Raw genomic sequence first — 18,496 nt, 5'->3', positions numbered from 1 at the left:
TAGTGTTAACCAAAAATAAAATACAGTTCTAAAATTATAATAACTAGGTATTTTATTTTGTTTAACCAGTGGAAACATTATACAAACACAAAAATATTTAATTTTGGTGAGTACCACATTAAATTCAAAAATTATTAAAATGTATAATAACTATATAACTTTTCATTTATTGTTGATTTTAAAATGTAAAATCTTTCTGTATTCATTGAACATGAATCTTATGTATTTAGTCTTGTACAAAGATATAAAACACTTAAGTTAAATTAATATTAGGATCTAAAATCAAATGATTTTTTACTAGGACATTTTGCTGCATATTATAAAAAAAAACTTCAAGGTTTAAAGATACAATATTTGTGAGCAATATGTATTATTGTGGAGACTTTTCTTCTGGCATACTGAGCTCCATTTCAATTTCCCTTAATGACATTTGTAGACTATTGCTTAAATTACCAACACTATCTTCACGAGGTAGCCGTTTACCAAAATGTCTTTCAATCCACTTCAACATTGTTAACACAGAATCTGTACTTGGCAAACGACGTTCAGCAGAAGTTTTAACTATTTTAGACTGGGCTACTCTAAAAGTTGCTGCCATACCTTTTAATGCCTTTTTAATAATATAAATGAAATTAGGTGGATATTATTTTAATTTTAATATGAATAGAAACTACCTGCATTGCATCTTCATCAGTTACATCATCTCCTGCATAAATAATGCGTGTGCGTTCACTCCAATTCAAACCAAAAGCTGTTCGTAAAATGTACAAAGATGCGCGTCCCTTATTCCATTGTACTGGAGGTTTGGCTTCTATGGCACAATGAGCCTGGCCTGCTTTAAAGCCAGCTTCTTCAATAAGACGCTGTGCTGTGGATACAAGCTCTGGTCGATTATTAGACGGTACATCACGGTAATGAAATGTCAATAAAGTACCCTTATCTTCTACCCATGCACCATCTTTACAAACCTAAAAATAAACACAAACAAGTCAATAACTCATTGATAATCACTTTATATTTACTTGTTTTTGAAGCACTTCCAACAGATCACCAACTTTTTCTACATATTGTTTAGGCATTGGATGCACAAACCTACTTCCATCTGGGTGAAGAATTTCCAGTCCATGATTACCAGCATAAGTCAAACCCTCAATACCAACCTTATGTCAATTAAAATAATTCCAACCATTAATTTTGCTGTACATATTATGATAGTTTAACATTAAATAACAAACCATGTCTTTAACATTGTGAACATTTCTACCAGAAATAATAGCTATGTATACATCAGACATATTGGCCAATCTTTCTAATACACCTTTAGTTTCTAAAGGTAATATAGCGAGGTCTGGGTGAGGAGCTAATGGAGCTAATGTACCATCATAATCTAATAGTAATGCAAGTTTGTTTGAGTTACCAATATATCTAGAATAAAAATTATTAAATAAAATATATTTGTAAATAATATGACATAAATTGTTAAACAAATATTTACTTAGACAAATAATCATCAAAGTCCTGCAAAGTGACTGGTTGCATGGTAGTTGGCAAAACATCATCTCCGTCTTCAAGTATTAGAGTTCCCATTGCTTTGAGAAAAGATCGCATCCAAAAATCAACATCATGTTCTTTTTCTCTACGTCTCAAACACCTCATTCTTAAAATTTTTTCATCTTCGGGCATAGTCAATGCTCTGTGCATAATATCCGCTGCTTCAACTAATTCGTATGGATTACAAATTAAAGCTTCATTCATCATCTCGCCAGAACCAGCAAATGGTGATACAATAAGAACACCAGGAGATTCTTTAATTTGACAAGCAACATACTCTTTAGCTACTAAATTCATGCCATCACGAAGCGGTGTAACCATCGCTACAGCTGAGTCACGATAAAATGCTGCTAAATCATTTTGACTAACATAACCATAAATATATTTGATTGGTGACCAATTAGGAGTTGAGAAACGACCATTTATTCGTCCAACAAGTTGGTCCATTTCCTCTTTGAGGTCCTGGTATTCTTTAACATCTGTACGTGATGGAACAGCAATTTGCATAAGTGCTACTTTACCCTTATGTTGTGGATATCGTTCCAATAGAATTTCAAAAGCTTTTAGTCTATGTACTAATCCCTTAGTGTAATCCAATCGATCAACACCAAGTACTAAGTGTAACGATGTACTTATTACTGCAGGTGCTTGCTTTGCCATTTCCACAAATCGATCAAATGGTATACCAATTGGCAATGGACGAATACGTACTGTGCGACCACCATGTTCAACAAGTAAATTTTTCCGATCTACTCGACAACCTAATCTTCGCTGACAGCAATCCACAAAATTTAAACAATAGTCTTCAATATGAAAACCAACCATATCACAACCTTGAAAATAAAGTTAATAATATGAGTATGTTAGTACAATTATTACTACTATGAGGTACATACCTAACATTCCTTGAAGAATTTCATCAGCCCAAGGAAATAACCTAAAAATATCCCATGAAGGAAATGGTATATGAAGGAAAAATCCTAATTTAAATTTCAAATTTTTCTCATCTGCCACCTAAAATAATAATTTTATATAATATACAATATGCTTAAAAATATTTTACGCCAAATGTATTGTCAAGAATGGTCATTAACTTTTGAAAAAAAAAAAGTTGTATTTATGAACAGTAAATAATTTGTTCTATCTCAATCTCATCAATTTATTTATACACTTATATTTCTTAAACTTTCCGTCATGAAAATAAAATTTTATAATTTGAAATAATTTCTATATTTTACCTTATGAAATAAGTTAAAAATATATGTAATAATGATATTCATAGGTACATTATTTTATATTCAGATAAATTATTGTATGTAATACAGAAATAACAAGTGAAAATTAATTTGTTTGTACCGAGACAATAATATAAATTTTACATAATCTTGAACTAATATGATTTATTTATTTATATATATTTAATCTTACATTTCGAATATTGTTTGCTGCTAACATAAGATGATAATCGTGCAACCAAACTAGAGGTGTTCCAGAATCTGTTTCTACTCTTGATAAATTTTCCAAAGCACCTATTGTTTTTGATGCAAATTCTTTATTGACTGCACAATATGACTTAGAAATCCAATAAAAAACGATTTTAATTAGTTTCATTAAAGTATTTTTTTTCAACTATTATTACTTTCCAAGAATCACCAGAAAATTGTGCTCTGTCAGGCATTGAATGAAATAAAGGCCAAAATGTTCCATTACAGCAACCATTATAGTAACTATCAAATGTTTGAGGATCAAAATCAACATGTATAACCTTAAATAAATTAAAAGTTGAAATATTAAGTGTTTCAAATAAATTATGTTATAGTTTAATTCTTCAAATTAAATAACTAACTTTATCGGAACGCAATCCAGCAGTAGGTGTTGTATCATTGGGATCTGATTCTGGTATTTTTTCACCTTCTTCTAAGTGAATACCAGCCCATCCAATCCATAGTCCATTTCCTTGAACTACAACAGGTGCCACAGCAGTGACTAATCCACCAGCACTAAAATGTAAATATATTCAAATGTTAGGTGATAATTCTCAATATTTTTTAATATTTTAAAATTGAAAATATAAAAAAAAAATTCAAAATACAAATTATAGCATGCATCAGTATAACAAAATAATTATGTATACTAAAAAATACAGTTTAGTTGATAGATTATAAAGAGTACATATATTTCATATTATTATGTTTAATGGCATATGGTCATAGGCACAAATGGTGTTTTAGATTTGGGGGAGGTTGAAACTTATATCATATTGAAGAAGCTTAAACAAATTTAAGAATTTATTAATTTTTTTTTTTTTTCAGAGGGGAATAGGGTCCATGAACATGGTGCTATTTTATAAGTAGATTCATAGACAAACATTATAAATAATAATAATATATTTATTTCATATCATTAAACTAAAATTAATAATAATTAAAATAATTAAATACTATTTTAACATAAATAGTATAATTTGAAATAATAAATGTTGTTTCAGTAATAAAGATTAATTTCGAATACAGTATCAATTGTTATTATTTTTATTATGATATATTAAAATTTTTTAAGAACCATTTATTTTATTAAGTACAAAATGATATGACTGATACTAGATCCAAATAAAATCAATTGAAACAAAATTTATTTATGCGTATATAATATTCAGTATATCCAGTAGTTATTAGGCATTTTTATACTTTGTTGTTAAGCTAATTTTATATTTAATCTATATTATTCTTCCTGATGCCCAGTATCTATTATCAGATTGATGACGACTAAAAATAGTAAAAATAATTGTATATATGTCGGCACTAGTCACAACCACAATATTAAACAATATTTGTCAGAAAATGATTGAATTAGATATCTTTTAATTATATTATTATTTTAATATCCGACTAAATGATGCTACTAACACGGAACCAAAATAAAAAATACATATCTTTATGCAAAAGTAAAAAGTTAGTTGGTAGTTAAAAAATAAACTTTTACAAGATTTATAGATAGGTTTCAGATAAAAATTATATATATATATACATATATAATGGATACACCAATGGAAAGTTTAATCTAGTTAACAAAATATAAATGGAGGAATATTCCAAATTAGAAAATAGTGTCTATTAAAAGACAGGGTAAAACACATTTTTTTCTTTATATGACAGAAAATGTTTAATACAGACACCTAGTCAATAAGCTAAAATAGATGGTTTAGAATGATTAAAATCATTTATTTTTAAATTATCATGAAGGCTATAAAAACCGATTATTTTTTTGATAATTATGGATGGAAATTGATACATAGCATTAGAAAACCAGGAAAAACTTAATCTAATTATAAAAACTGTAGGTTTATGCTGGCGTCAAAATTTATCTTTAAAATCAAAATTACAGATAGATTATGGTTAATCTCATTGACTCAGTGTTATTTTCTATGTAATTGAAAATTTCTTAAGCACCACACCACCAAAAAAAAAAAAATCATGGGTCCTTTGGAATTTTCATATTTTACTTAATAATTACGACTCTACTAACAACTATGAAGTACTTAATTGAAAATATTTTCGTATGAACAAAAGACCTAGACAAATTTAGGTATAATTAACATACAACAAATTTGTTTCTTTCTCTGGCCTCAATATATGCGGTATCGATCAAGATCCGTGCTATTTTAAAGTTAAAATCATTCAGATAACAAATACTTAAAAAAAAAAAATACGCCATGGGTGTGTGGTTACAAATTTACGATCACGGTTGTAAATACATTCGATTTACAACCATGGTTCAAATTGTCAGTCATCGTCGCGAAACGGAGCACAACGCCATCTCTGAAACGTTGTTTAATATTATGTTTCACTTATTGCGTCATTTTAAACGTCGTCAATTAATTTGGAACAAAAAAAAACCTATCACAGTATTTTGTCTTAAAAACAGTCGGTGGATAACGAAATGATAAATATTGTTACCAAACGTCTACAAACCGGTAACACAATCATAGACATCCATATCTGAGTGTCTAGCTAATCAAATTAATAATTACTGTATGCCGTACGAACACACACAAGGAATGTGTGGTAAAATGTTTGTTGTTGACTAATTGATCAACAAGTGTGATAAACAACAAACAAGATAAACACGCGGTGACATTCGTACCTGTTATATTATTTATTATATTATTAGGTATTAAAAACCAATTTGCAATCATACCTGGCTTTTCTTTCCAATTTTAGCGTCTGTTCGTTTTTTTTGAGAATGAATGGAAGCCTGTTGGACACAACGATGAGCTTTCCGGACGCGTGTGCAGGCATGGCGGTGGATGCAGAAACAGAATAAAAAATGGACAATTCAAAAAACGACGATTCTCGCAGCCGTGTTGCAAATACACATCACTTGGAGACCGTCTGAGTGGTCCGCTGTTGTTGTTATTGTTATTGCCGTTGTTTGAGTTTTGACTGTAGGTATTTGGATGATCGGATGATCGCTGACCGCCGTTATTCCCACTACTTCCCCACACACTTGGAAAACAACAGTCATCGTCGTTCGGCCGTCGTCAGAGACCTCTAGTGGCGCGTTTTATGATAAAGAAATATCGGTTTAATCGGTTTGTGCATATCGACAATATTTACATTTCGATGAATCAGTATACAATAATTTAATGGCATCCAATAAGATCGACTGGATGAACGAATACATGATATAGGCATATAGAGAACTACAGAGGACAAGGTGATGCCACTTACAATATAATAGGTATATTTCAGACATTTTTGTAGTTCAACGATTTCTTGCTAGGTGACGCCAACATTCGGTTAAAACTCGGTATTTACTATTTACGCTCACCAGTGGTGTGGCATTTATATATTATATAGGCATGTAAATGGTTTTGCGTGGGATAAATTTTACGAAGGCTGTATTCATGGTAACCTAACCAATTTTTTCTATATAGGTACAGAAACGTATATAAGTCTAAGCTTAATATTTTTTTGATAATCTAATATATTTTTTTATTACAAATATTGAATACTGATATCAAAAAAATAAAAACGCTAAACTATACAAAAAATTCTCTTCCATGTAGCATGAATTTTCAACATTTACTGAAAATAATGTACTCGTAAGATTATCAGCATGAAATCGTTCTGCAATATGTATAATCGAATTATTACGCAATAACTATAGTTGGTACTCCTGATCACATCAAACCACTTTTAAAATTCTTTAAATTAATGACTGTATATTTATTATTAACCATAATTTAATTCTACTCAAAATATCATTAAAATTGCCTGTATTAAACCCATTTAATATTAGGGAGATGGCGTATTTTTAATTTTATAAAAAACTGCTTATTTCATTTACATACATTCAATTCTGATAATTTTAATTTAAGTTTATTAAATAATTATAATAATTTATGCATTGTAAGAAGATATAATACAATATTTATGAACTATTTAATAAATTAAGTTAATATCAAGACAATTAAGTCTATCTGTATTAACCATACTGAAAACTGATAATTTTTTTAACACCAAGGGTTATTGAAAATTATGTTGTACAGAATTTACTGCAATAGCACTTAGAATTTTAAATTATAATTAAATTTAAAACATTTGAATGCTCACAATTATAGTTAAATAATAATTAGCTTGATAGTATACTATACATTAGTTGGTCATAATTTTTGAAATAATTGTCTGTGATGAATCTTGATTTTTCTAAAAAAAAAAACTATCTTTATGGGAATTTTTTTAATTTTTAGTTATTAACATTGAGATGATAAAATATTTTATTTAAAAAATTTTTAATAATGTATCAGAAAATGTATATTTCATAAATACCTTGTATCTCATAATAATAATAATAATAATTATAATATGAATTATAAGATCATAATTTCATTATAATTATATTTAATTAATAAAATATTCTGTTAAAATAATCAGTTTGGGAATAAATCAGTTGTTTGTCTCTTCTGAACAACTACAAAAATCAAAAAACATGGTAATACTGTTTCATAACTACTTCATATTATGCTTAATGGCTTGTTTAATGAATGGATCTTAGGCATTGACCTAATTTTATAATTTATAGCTAAATTATAAATACTATTTTGAGAAAATTGGAGAAAAGTTGTAATTTAAACCAAAAATAAAATGGAACCTAAAACATAGAATACAAAATCTAAACCTCCATACTTGTTAATTGAGTTAACCAGTTGCAAAAAATAATATATTATAGTAACAAGAAGTTACAATTTCTATAGTAAAAGTTATTAGGATATAATTGATACTAAATACTGTATTTTAGAATTTGAAATGTTTAGTGTTGAAGAAATAACTGATCAAAAAATAGTATGAAAAAATATTTATTCTATGATATTATGAATCAGAACATATCACTTATAACAATTGACTCAACATAAAATAGTTCAATTATAAATAGTGATTTGCTTAAGATACACAATGTTACACAATAATATATAAATTAATATCATGATATTGTTTTTTTCCACTTGAAAAATGAATAAAAATAATTATAAATAATAAAGAGACTGTAACTTAATACAATATAAGATCACAGACATAAAAAAAAAAATAATAATAATAATTACAAAAGTTATTACCTACTTAGAACATAAATATAAATAAAATAAATACATGCTTATTTATACCTATGTATTTTTTTCTTACTTATTCGTCATCATTAATAACAATAATTTTTACATCTTTAGAATCATTTCCCCTTAAAAATCAAACAAATAAAATACATGACAATTTAGTATGTAATCTACACTTTATCAAAAAATTAATTGAGTTATACATACACAAATTCCTGCTTAAGTTTTTCAAACTCTTCCTTAAATTTGGTTCTAAACACAATAATGATGCCTAATAAATTTCTTTTACTAACTTCTGAGAATCATACTTGTACTCAAAACAAATGCAGTCAGACCAAACTCCTGTATAATCAATTTTAAATAAGCTTCGATAATAATGTGGCAATAATTGATACTCACCAATGTCTGTTTGGCCAAAAGCATTGCATACATCATTATACAATTTTCTGATAGTTCTCAATTTGGTAATACCTGAGTTCTGAGCAAGTTCAAATGAAATCATGGTTGTATACAACCGTTTACATTCTGGTTTTATGTTTCTAAGTTCAACAAATAATTCCTGATTTGAAAGAATTCCATTGTGAACTATACTCCATTTCAAATATTCAGGCCTGATAACAAAATTAATGTCTGGGATTGGAAAATGTGATCCTTCATGATAGAATTTCTGTAGCTAAATATAAATAAATTATGTTATAGAGAAACCATAGAATATTAGGAGATATTTTTTAAAGTATTCTAAATAGATATTGAACACTTTTTTTTTACCGACAACGTCATTGATAAACTGCTTTTACATTACTTCCAAGGCAATTATTGAACACTTATTTATAGGAAAGTATATTAAGTATTATAAACCTACTCAAATTGGGTAAATGAGCTACTGAAAAAATCTTGGCGCAATAGTAATGAATGTTTGGTTTCAATATTTTTATATGATAAAAATAAAAGTACAACAATTCGTAGAAAATATAAATGAATCAAACCTTTAAACTGTATGGTAATTAAATGTAAGAAATTCACACTTGGTGGGCCTATCCGGAACTGATTAATGATAATAGATACTGCTAATCGGTGATATCTGATATATTTGAAGAGAAAGAGTAAAACAATATACCGGAAAAAAAATACAGTAGACATTAGAGATGAATGAATCACATGAGTGGCGTGATGAAGGACTATATTTGAGGCTCGTGCCTCAGTTTGAGGGGTGGTGGGTGTCCTCAAAGATCATCTGATGTATTAAAAAAAGCTTTATTATTTAAATGAATAAATAAATTTTATCTTGAAACATTTTTTTAATGTTTTTTTGTGATGGATGGGGTGGGTGGTGGGTCTGATAATATAACTGTGCCTCATAACTTAATGAAGTTTGCCACGCAACTGAATCACATATATCACATATATTATATATGGACTCGTCGAGTTATTTTAGAGCTAAAATATGGATAATGTGTACATATTTTATTTTAATACCATATAAATATTGGTTAGCAAAATCTACAAGCATATTCTGCATAAATTATTAAAAGGATAATTCTTAATACTAATTTTAATTATTTTTACATAAGTTTATCATTGAAAAATGATTAAAATATTAGTGCCTTTTTTATTTTTTATTAATAGCTTTAAGTTACAACTATTACAGCTCAAAAATTATGCAAAATATTAATATTTATTTTACCAATTTTGGATGAGTGTTCCCCAAATATAAAATTAGAATTTGCCATAAAAGCAACGAGTTGCTTGTTAAAGCCCGAACTCCGGCTTGAAAAGCTTCAATGCCCATTTCAAGACTGTCAGAGCTCGAATAATATGATATTAAATTAATCCAAAGTTCTACATTATCTTTTATCACTTCAACTGCTTTTCTGAGAACTTTATGACATCCTTTATTTGTGTTTTTAGCCTAAATAAAAATAAATAAGGAAACAGTAGTTTTATTAAATACTAAAACTTAAGAAATTGTACTCAATAAATGTAATGCTGAGATTTATATAATGCTTTGTTATTGTGTGCTTCTTGAAAGGCTCTCTCCATTGTTTCATTCATAAAACTTCATATTGTTTCTTTTTTCATGCAATAAGATTTATGAATTCCTATAATATGGTTGATATAAAAGTTTCATAACTTGTTTGTTTTTTAATGCTAAATTTTCTTTTAATCCGTCTTCATATGTTTTAATACAGTTTCTATAAAACAAATGTCAGTAAAAAAATTTAAACTTAAATTTTGGATACTTACCTAATACAACTAAAATAATTTTTATCATAATGTAATTGCTCAGTTTCTTGATTATAGATAAAACCATCAAAATTAATTTTAGCTAATTTATGTCACATTAGTTCATTATGCTTATACTTTCTCACTATATCTCTGCAAAAATAAATACATTTCTGTCATTGCAATACTCAAAAAAAAAAAAAAAAAAAAATGATTAATACCTGACAATATTACATTGCAGTTTTCTACTGTACTTAATTGTATTGCTCTATCCAGTAATACAAAATAAAATTCTATATTATCTTCAAAGTGTTTTATGAGGTTTCTATATTTTTCCATCACAATTGGAAGTGAGGCACTTGCAGTCTTTTCTAAATGTTGCACTTCTACCCAAAACTTTTCTACATACAACTTTTTACAATTTTGGTGATATTTTAATCCTTCTGAAAAATATTGTCTAGCTGATTTAATATTATTTCGGTCATCAAATTCATACATTGCTGCAGTTATATATACTTCAGGATCACGGTGGTATCTCAACATGTTGCTACATTTAGTAACAAATAATGTCTGAAATTAATAATTTATAATGGTGAAATAAATATTTCATAATTATTAATTAAATTTTAGACTAAAAAATTTGATTTATGTTAAAACATATTACAAAACATACCTAAATTAAAATTCTTATATAATAGGTACAATAAATGCAGTGTAAGAATGTATTTTCAGTTTTCAAATATTAATTATTATTATAATTTAAATAATTTAAAAAATTAAAACTAAAATTATTTAAATAGAATTACATTAAAAGAATTGTACATTATTTACTCTCTAATCTATTTATAATTTAGTTTTGGGTGATTGATTATTACTGATGGTTTCATATAAGATTTATCAGTGGCGTAGAAGTACTTGACAAATACTCAGACAGATTAGGTAACTAGGTAAAAACATTTAACGCACCACATATATCCAAAAAAATGCTAAGAAATGTAGTGGGACAAAGCCCCCCGTACCCCCTAAATCTATTTATTTTTTAAATTTATATGTATTTTAAATTTCTACAAACAAAATAATCTACTCAAGCGATTTTTATGAAGTTTCTTAGTGTCTAGAAGAGAAATCACTGTAATGGATGTGTTAAATTTAAAATTATTGTGTATGGAAGATGATTCTGAGCGTAGATGGTCCTGACTACTAGACTGAAAGTCAAATCAGTGCAACTTGCTCTATTTTTTAGGAGGCGTCTAAAAACCAAAAGCTGAAATCAAAAGTTGCTTGTTTTAAATGTTAAATTTTATAAAAAATTTTTTCTTATATCTAAGATTTGAAAATTTAACATGAGATTCCACTATGTTTTTTCTTTAGTGAAAAAAAAAAGTTGACCTGCTGGAAAGTCAAATTAATTTTTTATGAGCATTTGATCTTAGATTTTTTTACATTAGATATTTACCCTTAAATCGATGAATTATCATTGAACAATTTTCTTTTTTTTATTGTAATTGAAAAAAAAAATAACCACATAAATACTTAACATTTTCACCAAATATTTAAATACTTTTTTCTGTAAATGATTTTAAAATAATTTTTACTCCTATTAAACTATTTAAAGACATTGGAAATTTTGAATGCATTTAGTTTTATTTTTTTATATATATCAATAAAATATTTTTTAAGTGTCAAATTTCTTAAAAATTTAATAAAAGGTTTGTTATAAATTATGGTAATAGTAGTTTAAAAGTATAAAGTATAAATGTGCTAGCATAATTTTTATTAGTATTTTATGTTTAAATGTTGACAAAATGTATTCATATAAATTATAATAAATTCAATGTTTTTGGAAAAATTAAAATAATATTGATATTAAACTGAGTTACTTTAAACATGGTATAACTACCAATTTAGCGATTTTTTTTTAAATTTTACATTAGCATAGTACATAACATTGATTTGTTGGGATGGTTATGAAAATTAATAACTAATAATGTTACTGTAAGTCTTTATGAATTTGAAACCTCAAAATAAATCCTTGTATAAGAGCCTAAGTATTCATAGTTGTGGCGGCCTATAATAATAACTTTTTCTATTAAGCATTAGTAGGTTAAATTTTGCTGAAAAAAGTTTCAAGTACCTAGGAATATTATTTTAAAATTACAACAAAACAACTAAAATAGTTAAATATCTTTGTTTAAATATCTGATTTCATACAAATTTGAATTTAAAATGCCAACAAAACAAAGTTGTGTTTATATTATTTTTAAATTTATTGGTTTTAGCATGAACTTATGTGAAACTTACGTGCAACCTAATTTTAAATTTTCAATTTTTAACTAAAATGTTTGTATATTTCATACATTTTTAATTTAACTTACCATAATTTTAATTTTATTTAAAATATTAATGAGAATAGATCTAATATTTATGATAAAATAAATAACATATTTTAAATAAATAATCACTATGTGTCTTGTTCCCAAAATTATTATACTACCCAGTACTCTAAGGTAAGATACGCCACGGCAACAGTCATCTACTACCTACCATCAAAAAAAAAATTGGTATGATAACTGTCTGTACCCCGTGTTTGGTGCCACCATGATTTAATATATCTTCTACTCTATACAGGTAAATCACAAGTAAATCAATCTTAAGAGTGAAGTATCTTATATTTGAATGATAATCATTCATTGTATAATTATTCATACAGAAAAAATAAGGTCAAAAGTTATTGAAAATATAAATATAATCTTGTAATGCACTTATACGAGTCACAAATACACAGTTGAATTGTCTCCCATTCAGTTATTTCAATATAGTCACAACAATAATCAATATGAATTTAGACATACTTATTAATTAGTCATTAATCATCACCCATCGCTTAACATCAACATAAAATTATTAAATAAAGTAGGCTTTAGAGATTTCCAATAGTCTTGAAGCTCAACAAAAAAATTTAAAAAACTCATCATACTTGATAACATATCAATTAATAACTTCGCAATAAACGGCTATACAACATACTCCATCACAAACAATAAAAATCAAAATGATGGTGTTGTAGTCTACTTAAAGGACACATTAAGTGATATCATTGTTACCGAAACCAATACAGAAGCATTAACAGCCCTAGAGATTTCTTTTAAGATGTCAAAAATTGACTTCTTGATTTACGCGATTTATAGATCACCCAATAGTAATACAGACGTAACTTTACTCGAGCTTAATGATATAATACTTTTAAAGTCCACTTTAAAAACAGCTAGTTACAAAATGTTATTAGGTGACTTAAATATTGATTTGATCAAGCATTCTAAAATACGAGAAGAGTACTTACTGGCAATGGCACAGTTCGGGTTTGCATCGCTTATCAATACCATCACTAGACCAATATCAAATACCTGTATAGATCATATTTTTATTAAAACAAAATCCCATGCTAGCATAGTATCAATAATTGTACTCTCTATCATTATGGACCACTACCCGAAAATACTTAGTTTAGGCAATATATTAGATAAAAGAAATAATATGCCAAATCCACTTAAAATATTAAAAACTGATAATCAAAAACTATGAAACTCAATTGAAAACCACAATTGGTCAGAAATACTTGAATTCACTGATGTAAATAAAACCACTCAATATTTCACTAGCACTTTAAATAACCTAAAAAACCAAGCCTCGGATGAAATATCCATCTCCTCAAAAACCAAAAAATTGAAACCATGGGCCACTACCGCCATTATTAACTCAATAAGACAAAGAGACCGTCTCTATTTACAAGTAAAGAAACACCCGCTTAATTTAAAATTAAAAGATTACTACGTACATTTTAGAAACAAAATTATAAAAATAATAAAAAATGTAAAGATCCTTTACTATAAAGCAGAATTACTAAAATCTGGAAATAACACAAAACTTAAATGGCAGACTTTAACAATATCTTAGCAAAAAATAAGAAATCAAGTAACTTTAAAGAATTATTAAATAACTCTAAAAACAAAAATGATTATACTGATGAAAATCCCAAATATGTTTTGGCTGAAAAATTTAAGAGTATTTTACAAATGTAGCTACTGATTTAATTACGTCACTAAAAAACTGTAAAAATACCTACAATTACACTACAAACTTCGACAATAATTCGCAAAACAAGGTTTGCTTTAATAAATTCGATCCAATCACTCATTCTGAAATTTTTGAAAATATCTCTAAATTAAAAAACGGATCTTCACCCGGTCTTGATAAGATATCCTCCGATTTACTAAAAAAACATAGTTTAATATTTTGTAAACCATTAAATCATATTTTTAATCTATGCATATCACAAAATAAAGTACCAGATGCCTTTAAAGTAGCTATAATAACCCCCACACATAAGAAAGGTCCTATCTCAGTTCTCGAAAACTTTCGTCCGATATCAGTTATCTCAAACATAGCTAAAACATTTGAAAAAATCATAAAAAAGAAACTTATATTCTTCTTAGAATCAAACAATCTTCTTTTTGAATATCAATTCGGTTTTAGACCTAATAGAAGCACGGACCAAGCAATAGCTAATGTCACAAAACTTATCTATACTGCTCTCGATGAAGAAAAAAAATGTGCTACAATTTATTTAGATCTGGCTAAAGCCTTCGATACAGTGGATCACGATAAACTTCTAAGTAGAACACAGAATATAGGCATAACTGGATCGGCCTTGTCTCTCACTAAATCCTATCTAGAAAACAGAGGGTAAAAATAAACAGTACTATTTCTAGTGAAAATATTATAAAATGCGGAGTATCTCAAGGTACTACACTATCTCCGGTTCTCTTTAACATCCATTTAAACGATATAAAACAACTTCAGTTAAATAGTAAAAGTGTGTTATGCAAACGACACCGTACTGATCTGTATTGGTAGTTCTTGGAATGAAATTATGAAGTATTCCAAAACATAGAAGTCGATCTTAAATCTATTATTGGTTGAGCGATAACAGTTTATTCCTAAATCTCAATAAATCAACCATCTAACTCCACTCACTGTCTGAACAAACTTTACCACCCATACACAATATAAAAATCCACAAATCCAACTGTAATACATTGGAAAGCTGTGATTGTAACTCAGTTAGTATTGTCAAAAACTGTAAGTATTTAGGCATAGAAATGTGCTCTGATATGAAATGGATAAACCAGATTACATCCGTCACAAATGAACTAAAAAAAATGATATACATAATGAAAGAATTACATGAAATATTGCCTTTCAAAGATATCAGAACTATATACCTAACACTATTCGAGTCAATAGTATCATATGGCATAATCGGATGGGGTGTTGCCTACAACAATGCCCTTTTACCGCTCCAGAAATGCCAAAACACTATACTCAGGGTCGCAAACAAGAAAAATTGGAGATATCAAACCGAAAAACTATTCAAAGACTTTAATGTCCTCAATATAGAACTCTTATACCTAAAAACAATCACCATATATCTGAAAAAAACATAATCAGTTGGATTCTATAAACCATGGAGTCAACACCAGATATGCAGCTAGTAAATTTTCCTTAGATTGGCCCTCAAAAACTAGTTGCCGAAAAGTTTACTATTTTTTGGGAACAAAGATACTCAACTTGATGCCCAATGATATGGTTAATTTACCGCTACTCATATTCAAAAAAGAAAATTAACCACTGGCTACGATATGAATATGTGTGTAAGACTTAAAATTGTATGTGACATACTGATTTAGCGCTTGTAATAGTTACTGGTATTATTTATGTGATTTATTTATGAAAAATTCCTAATTTGTTTTTAAAAATGTAATATGTACCTAAAGCAATAAGAATTATTTGTAATCTAAGATAACCCATGGGCCTCCACACGAGTTTTTCTCAGTGAGGCCCAGTAATCTATCGATATTAATTTAAATAAAAAATACTTCTTATATTGAAATAATTTAATTTGTAATTTGTTTACTTACATTATTTGAACAGAACTCAATATATTCTGATACTGAAATCTTTTCAACAGGAAACATTAGAAACATACGGCTGTACATAATATCATTGATACAATTTGATAAAATGGTAAGTATTTCTGTATTAATATATTCAGTGTAATTTTCTTTCATTTGTTGCTAATAATAATAATAATGATAATAATAATTATAGGTAATTAAAATAAAATTATTTGTCAGTCTTACATCAATATTTTAAGTTGATATATAGGTATCCAACATATTTAATTCAACTTTTATTTGTTTCAACAATTCTTCTTTGGTGGCCAACCCAAGAGCAATCTTCTGTTTAATCGATTAACGATCATGATTTACCACTCTTATATCATGTAATAAATAAAGAAAAAACATATTAAATATTGGAAGTACTAAATAAAAAATAACACTGTCTTAAATAATGGATGCTTGCTTACATTAATTCGTCCCATTTCATTATACTATAAGTGTTCATGAAATGGATTTCACATTCTATTTCAGTTGCTGACATGACGAGAAATGATTCTTTTATGAACTGATCAAAGAATTTGAAACGCACACAAGCAAATTAAGAAATATGAATAATTGTAATATCAACAAGACACTACAATTTCAGTTTGATGCAATAAGTGTTGGGCATTATTCTAACAGATAAGTAGTGCCATGGAGGTATTTGAATCGAATCAAATGTTTTGGTAATTAAATCATTATATAAAATTATAATCAGGAAAATAAATAAATAGGCATTTAAACCATTGTCCATAGAGCAATACCCATCAGATACTGATACTTCCTTTGGGGAAATGAAGAAAAATCAATATAATTGCACAAAAACAAATTCTGAAAACGAAGTAATGTTGTTGAAAATAATTACAGATTGTTTTCTGTTTTGTTCAAAATGCGTCGATACGATGCAAATTAAATAGCTTTTGTGATCGAGAAGTGTTTCTAAATAATGTTTTGTCTTACAGCGATGGTAGACAGATGTTAGAGGTGTGTATGCCAGTAGTCTGTGTTAAAATAATTTGTAAGTTTTGGCCGATAAGAAATGTCTGCGTCTCGTGGCTCATATCCAAGATCTATAAAGATCATTATACATTTTGCTTGATACCTACAACAAAAATTGAGAACGATTAACGAGAAGTCAACAATTATTTTATTATGATTTTTTGTGTAAGACTCCCATACTGTTGTCAATATTTCGCGTTACTACGTAAGACCAAAATAATTAAACGTAGGTATTTACTATTTAGTTTCTGGTTAGAGTGTTGGACGTTTAAAATTTCTTAATTTTGATCACACACTCACAATATTCACATAATGTTTTCAATAATACGCATTGATAATATGCCATGATATTTAATCAATAATAATACGACCTTATCATACTTTAATATGGTTTGCATAATTTCTAAAATCTTTGAAACACATAATGTTTATAAAAATCACAATTTTGGAAACAACTAGCATCATTTCCAAAAATTGTTTTCATCATATTATCGTGTCATAGTGCGTATTTGGTGTACAGGGTGTCCCACAGAGATCTGACGTTCTGACAAATGAAATAACTTTTGTTCTAATCAATATTTTTTAAAAATTTCTTTTAAATATAATCCATAGACACTTGCGCTACATTTTTATTTTTTAATACTGAAAATAAAAAACTTAAAAATTGATAATTATTTTTTTCGAAATATTCAATATAGCCAATTTGTAAATTTGATTTTCAGAAAAATGTATATGGTAAAAACACCTATTTAAGTGAAACGGCTGATTTTTTACAATATTTTTTAAATATAAATATTTTCCCGCTTTTTTGATATTGTAGTTTAATAATTTATATTATTATATCTTTTCTACACGGTTTAAGATATATACAATTTAATATCTACAACCGTGCTTTTCTACGATGCACAGATACAATAATGTGTTGGTACCTACTATCTAAAAAAATCGTGTTCCGAGCACAGAGAAAGATCTTACTCTATGGTTCCGAATGAAGTGTTGTCAGTTTCAGTTATTACTGTTATGGTTATCATCAGGGCTTGGGACTTAAAGCATTTGCCTATTTTTATGGATTGACTTAAAATGTAGCATAGTGCTATGCAAGTGTATGTCATGT

General features: G+C 27.5%; 1 protein-coding gene and 1 pseudogene across 2 annotated transcripts; both read right to left on the bottom strand.

Annotated features, from left to right (window-relative positions):
• Nucleotides 1-142: 142 nt before the first annotated feature.
• Nucleotides 143-6,958, bottom strand: LOC107167490 (uncharacterized). Its single transcript, XM_015516544.2, has 10 exons — nucleotides 5,749-6,958; nucleotides 3,398-3,551; nucleotides 3,191-3,316; nucleotides 2,980-3,123; nucleotides 2,448-2,565; nucleotides 1,496-2,384; nucleotides 1,236-1,425; nucleotides 1,023-1,160; nucleotides 675-968; nucleotides 143-610 (listed from the first exon to the last, which is right to left on the bottom strand). The coding sequence occupies exons 1-10, from the start codon at nucleotides 5,847-5,849 to the stop codon at nucleotides 371-373; spliced, it is 2,394 nt and encodes a 797-aa protein (XP_015372030.1). The 5' UTR covers nucleotides 5,850-6,958; the 3' UTR covers nucleotides 143-370.
• Nucleotides 6,959-7,941: 983 nt separating this feature from the next.
• Nucleotides 7,942-17,715, bottom strand: LOC107167487 (U3 small nucleolar RNA-associated protein 6 homolog; annotated as a pseudogene). Its single transcript, XR_016189592.1, has 11 exons — nucleotides 17,563-17,715; nucleotides 16,812-17,485; nucleotides 16,585-16,717; nucleotides 16,363-16,518; nucleotides 10,606-10,954; nucleotides 10,406-10,537; nucleotides 10,133-10,353; nucleotides 9,846-10,070; nucleotides 8,561-8,834; nucleotides 8,369-8,503; nucleotides 7,942-8,286 (listed from the first exon to the last, which is right to left on the bottom strand). The product of XR_016189592.1 is annotated as a U3 small nucleolar RNA-associated protein 6 homolog (transcript).
• Nucleotides 17,716-18,496: the final 781 nt, after the last annotated feature.

The sequence above is a fragment of the Diuraphis noxia genome, unplaced genomic scaffold (assembly GCF_037042655.1).
Source record: "Diuraphis noxia isolate RWA-SAM2 unplaced genomic scaffold, SU_Dnox_SAM2 contig0001, whole genome shotgun sequence".
Lineage (NCBI taxonomy): Eukaryota > Metazoa > Arthropoda > Insecta > Hemiptera > Aphididae > Diuraphis > Diuraphis noxia.
This window is presented reverse-complemented; position numbering and strand designations above follow the sequence as displayed.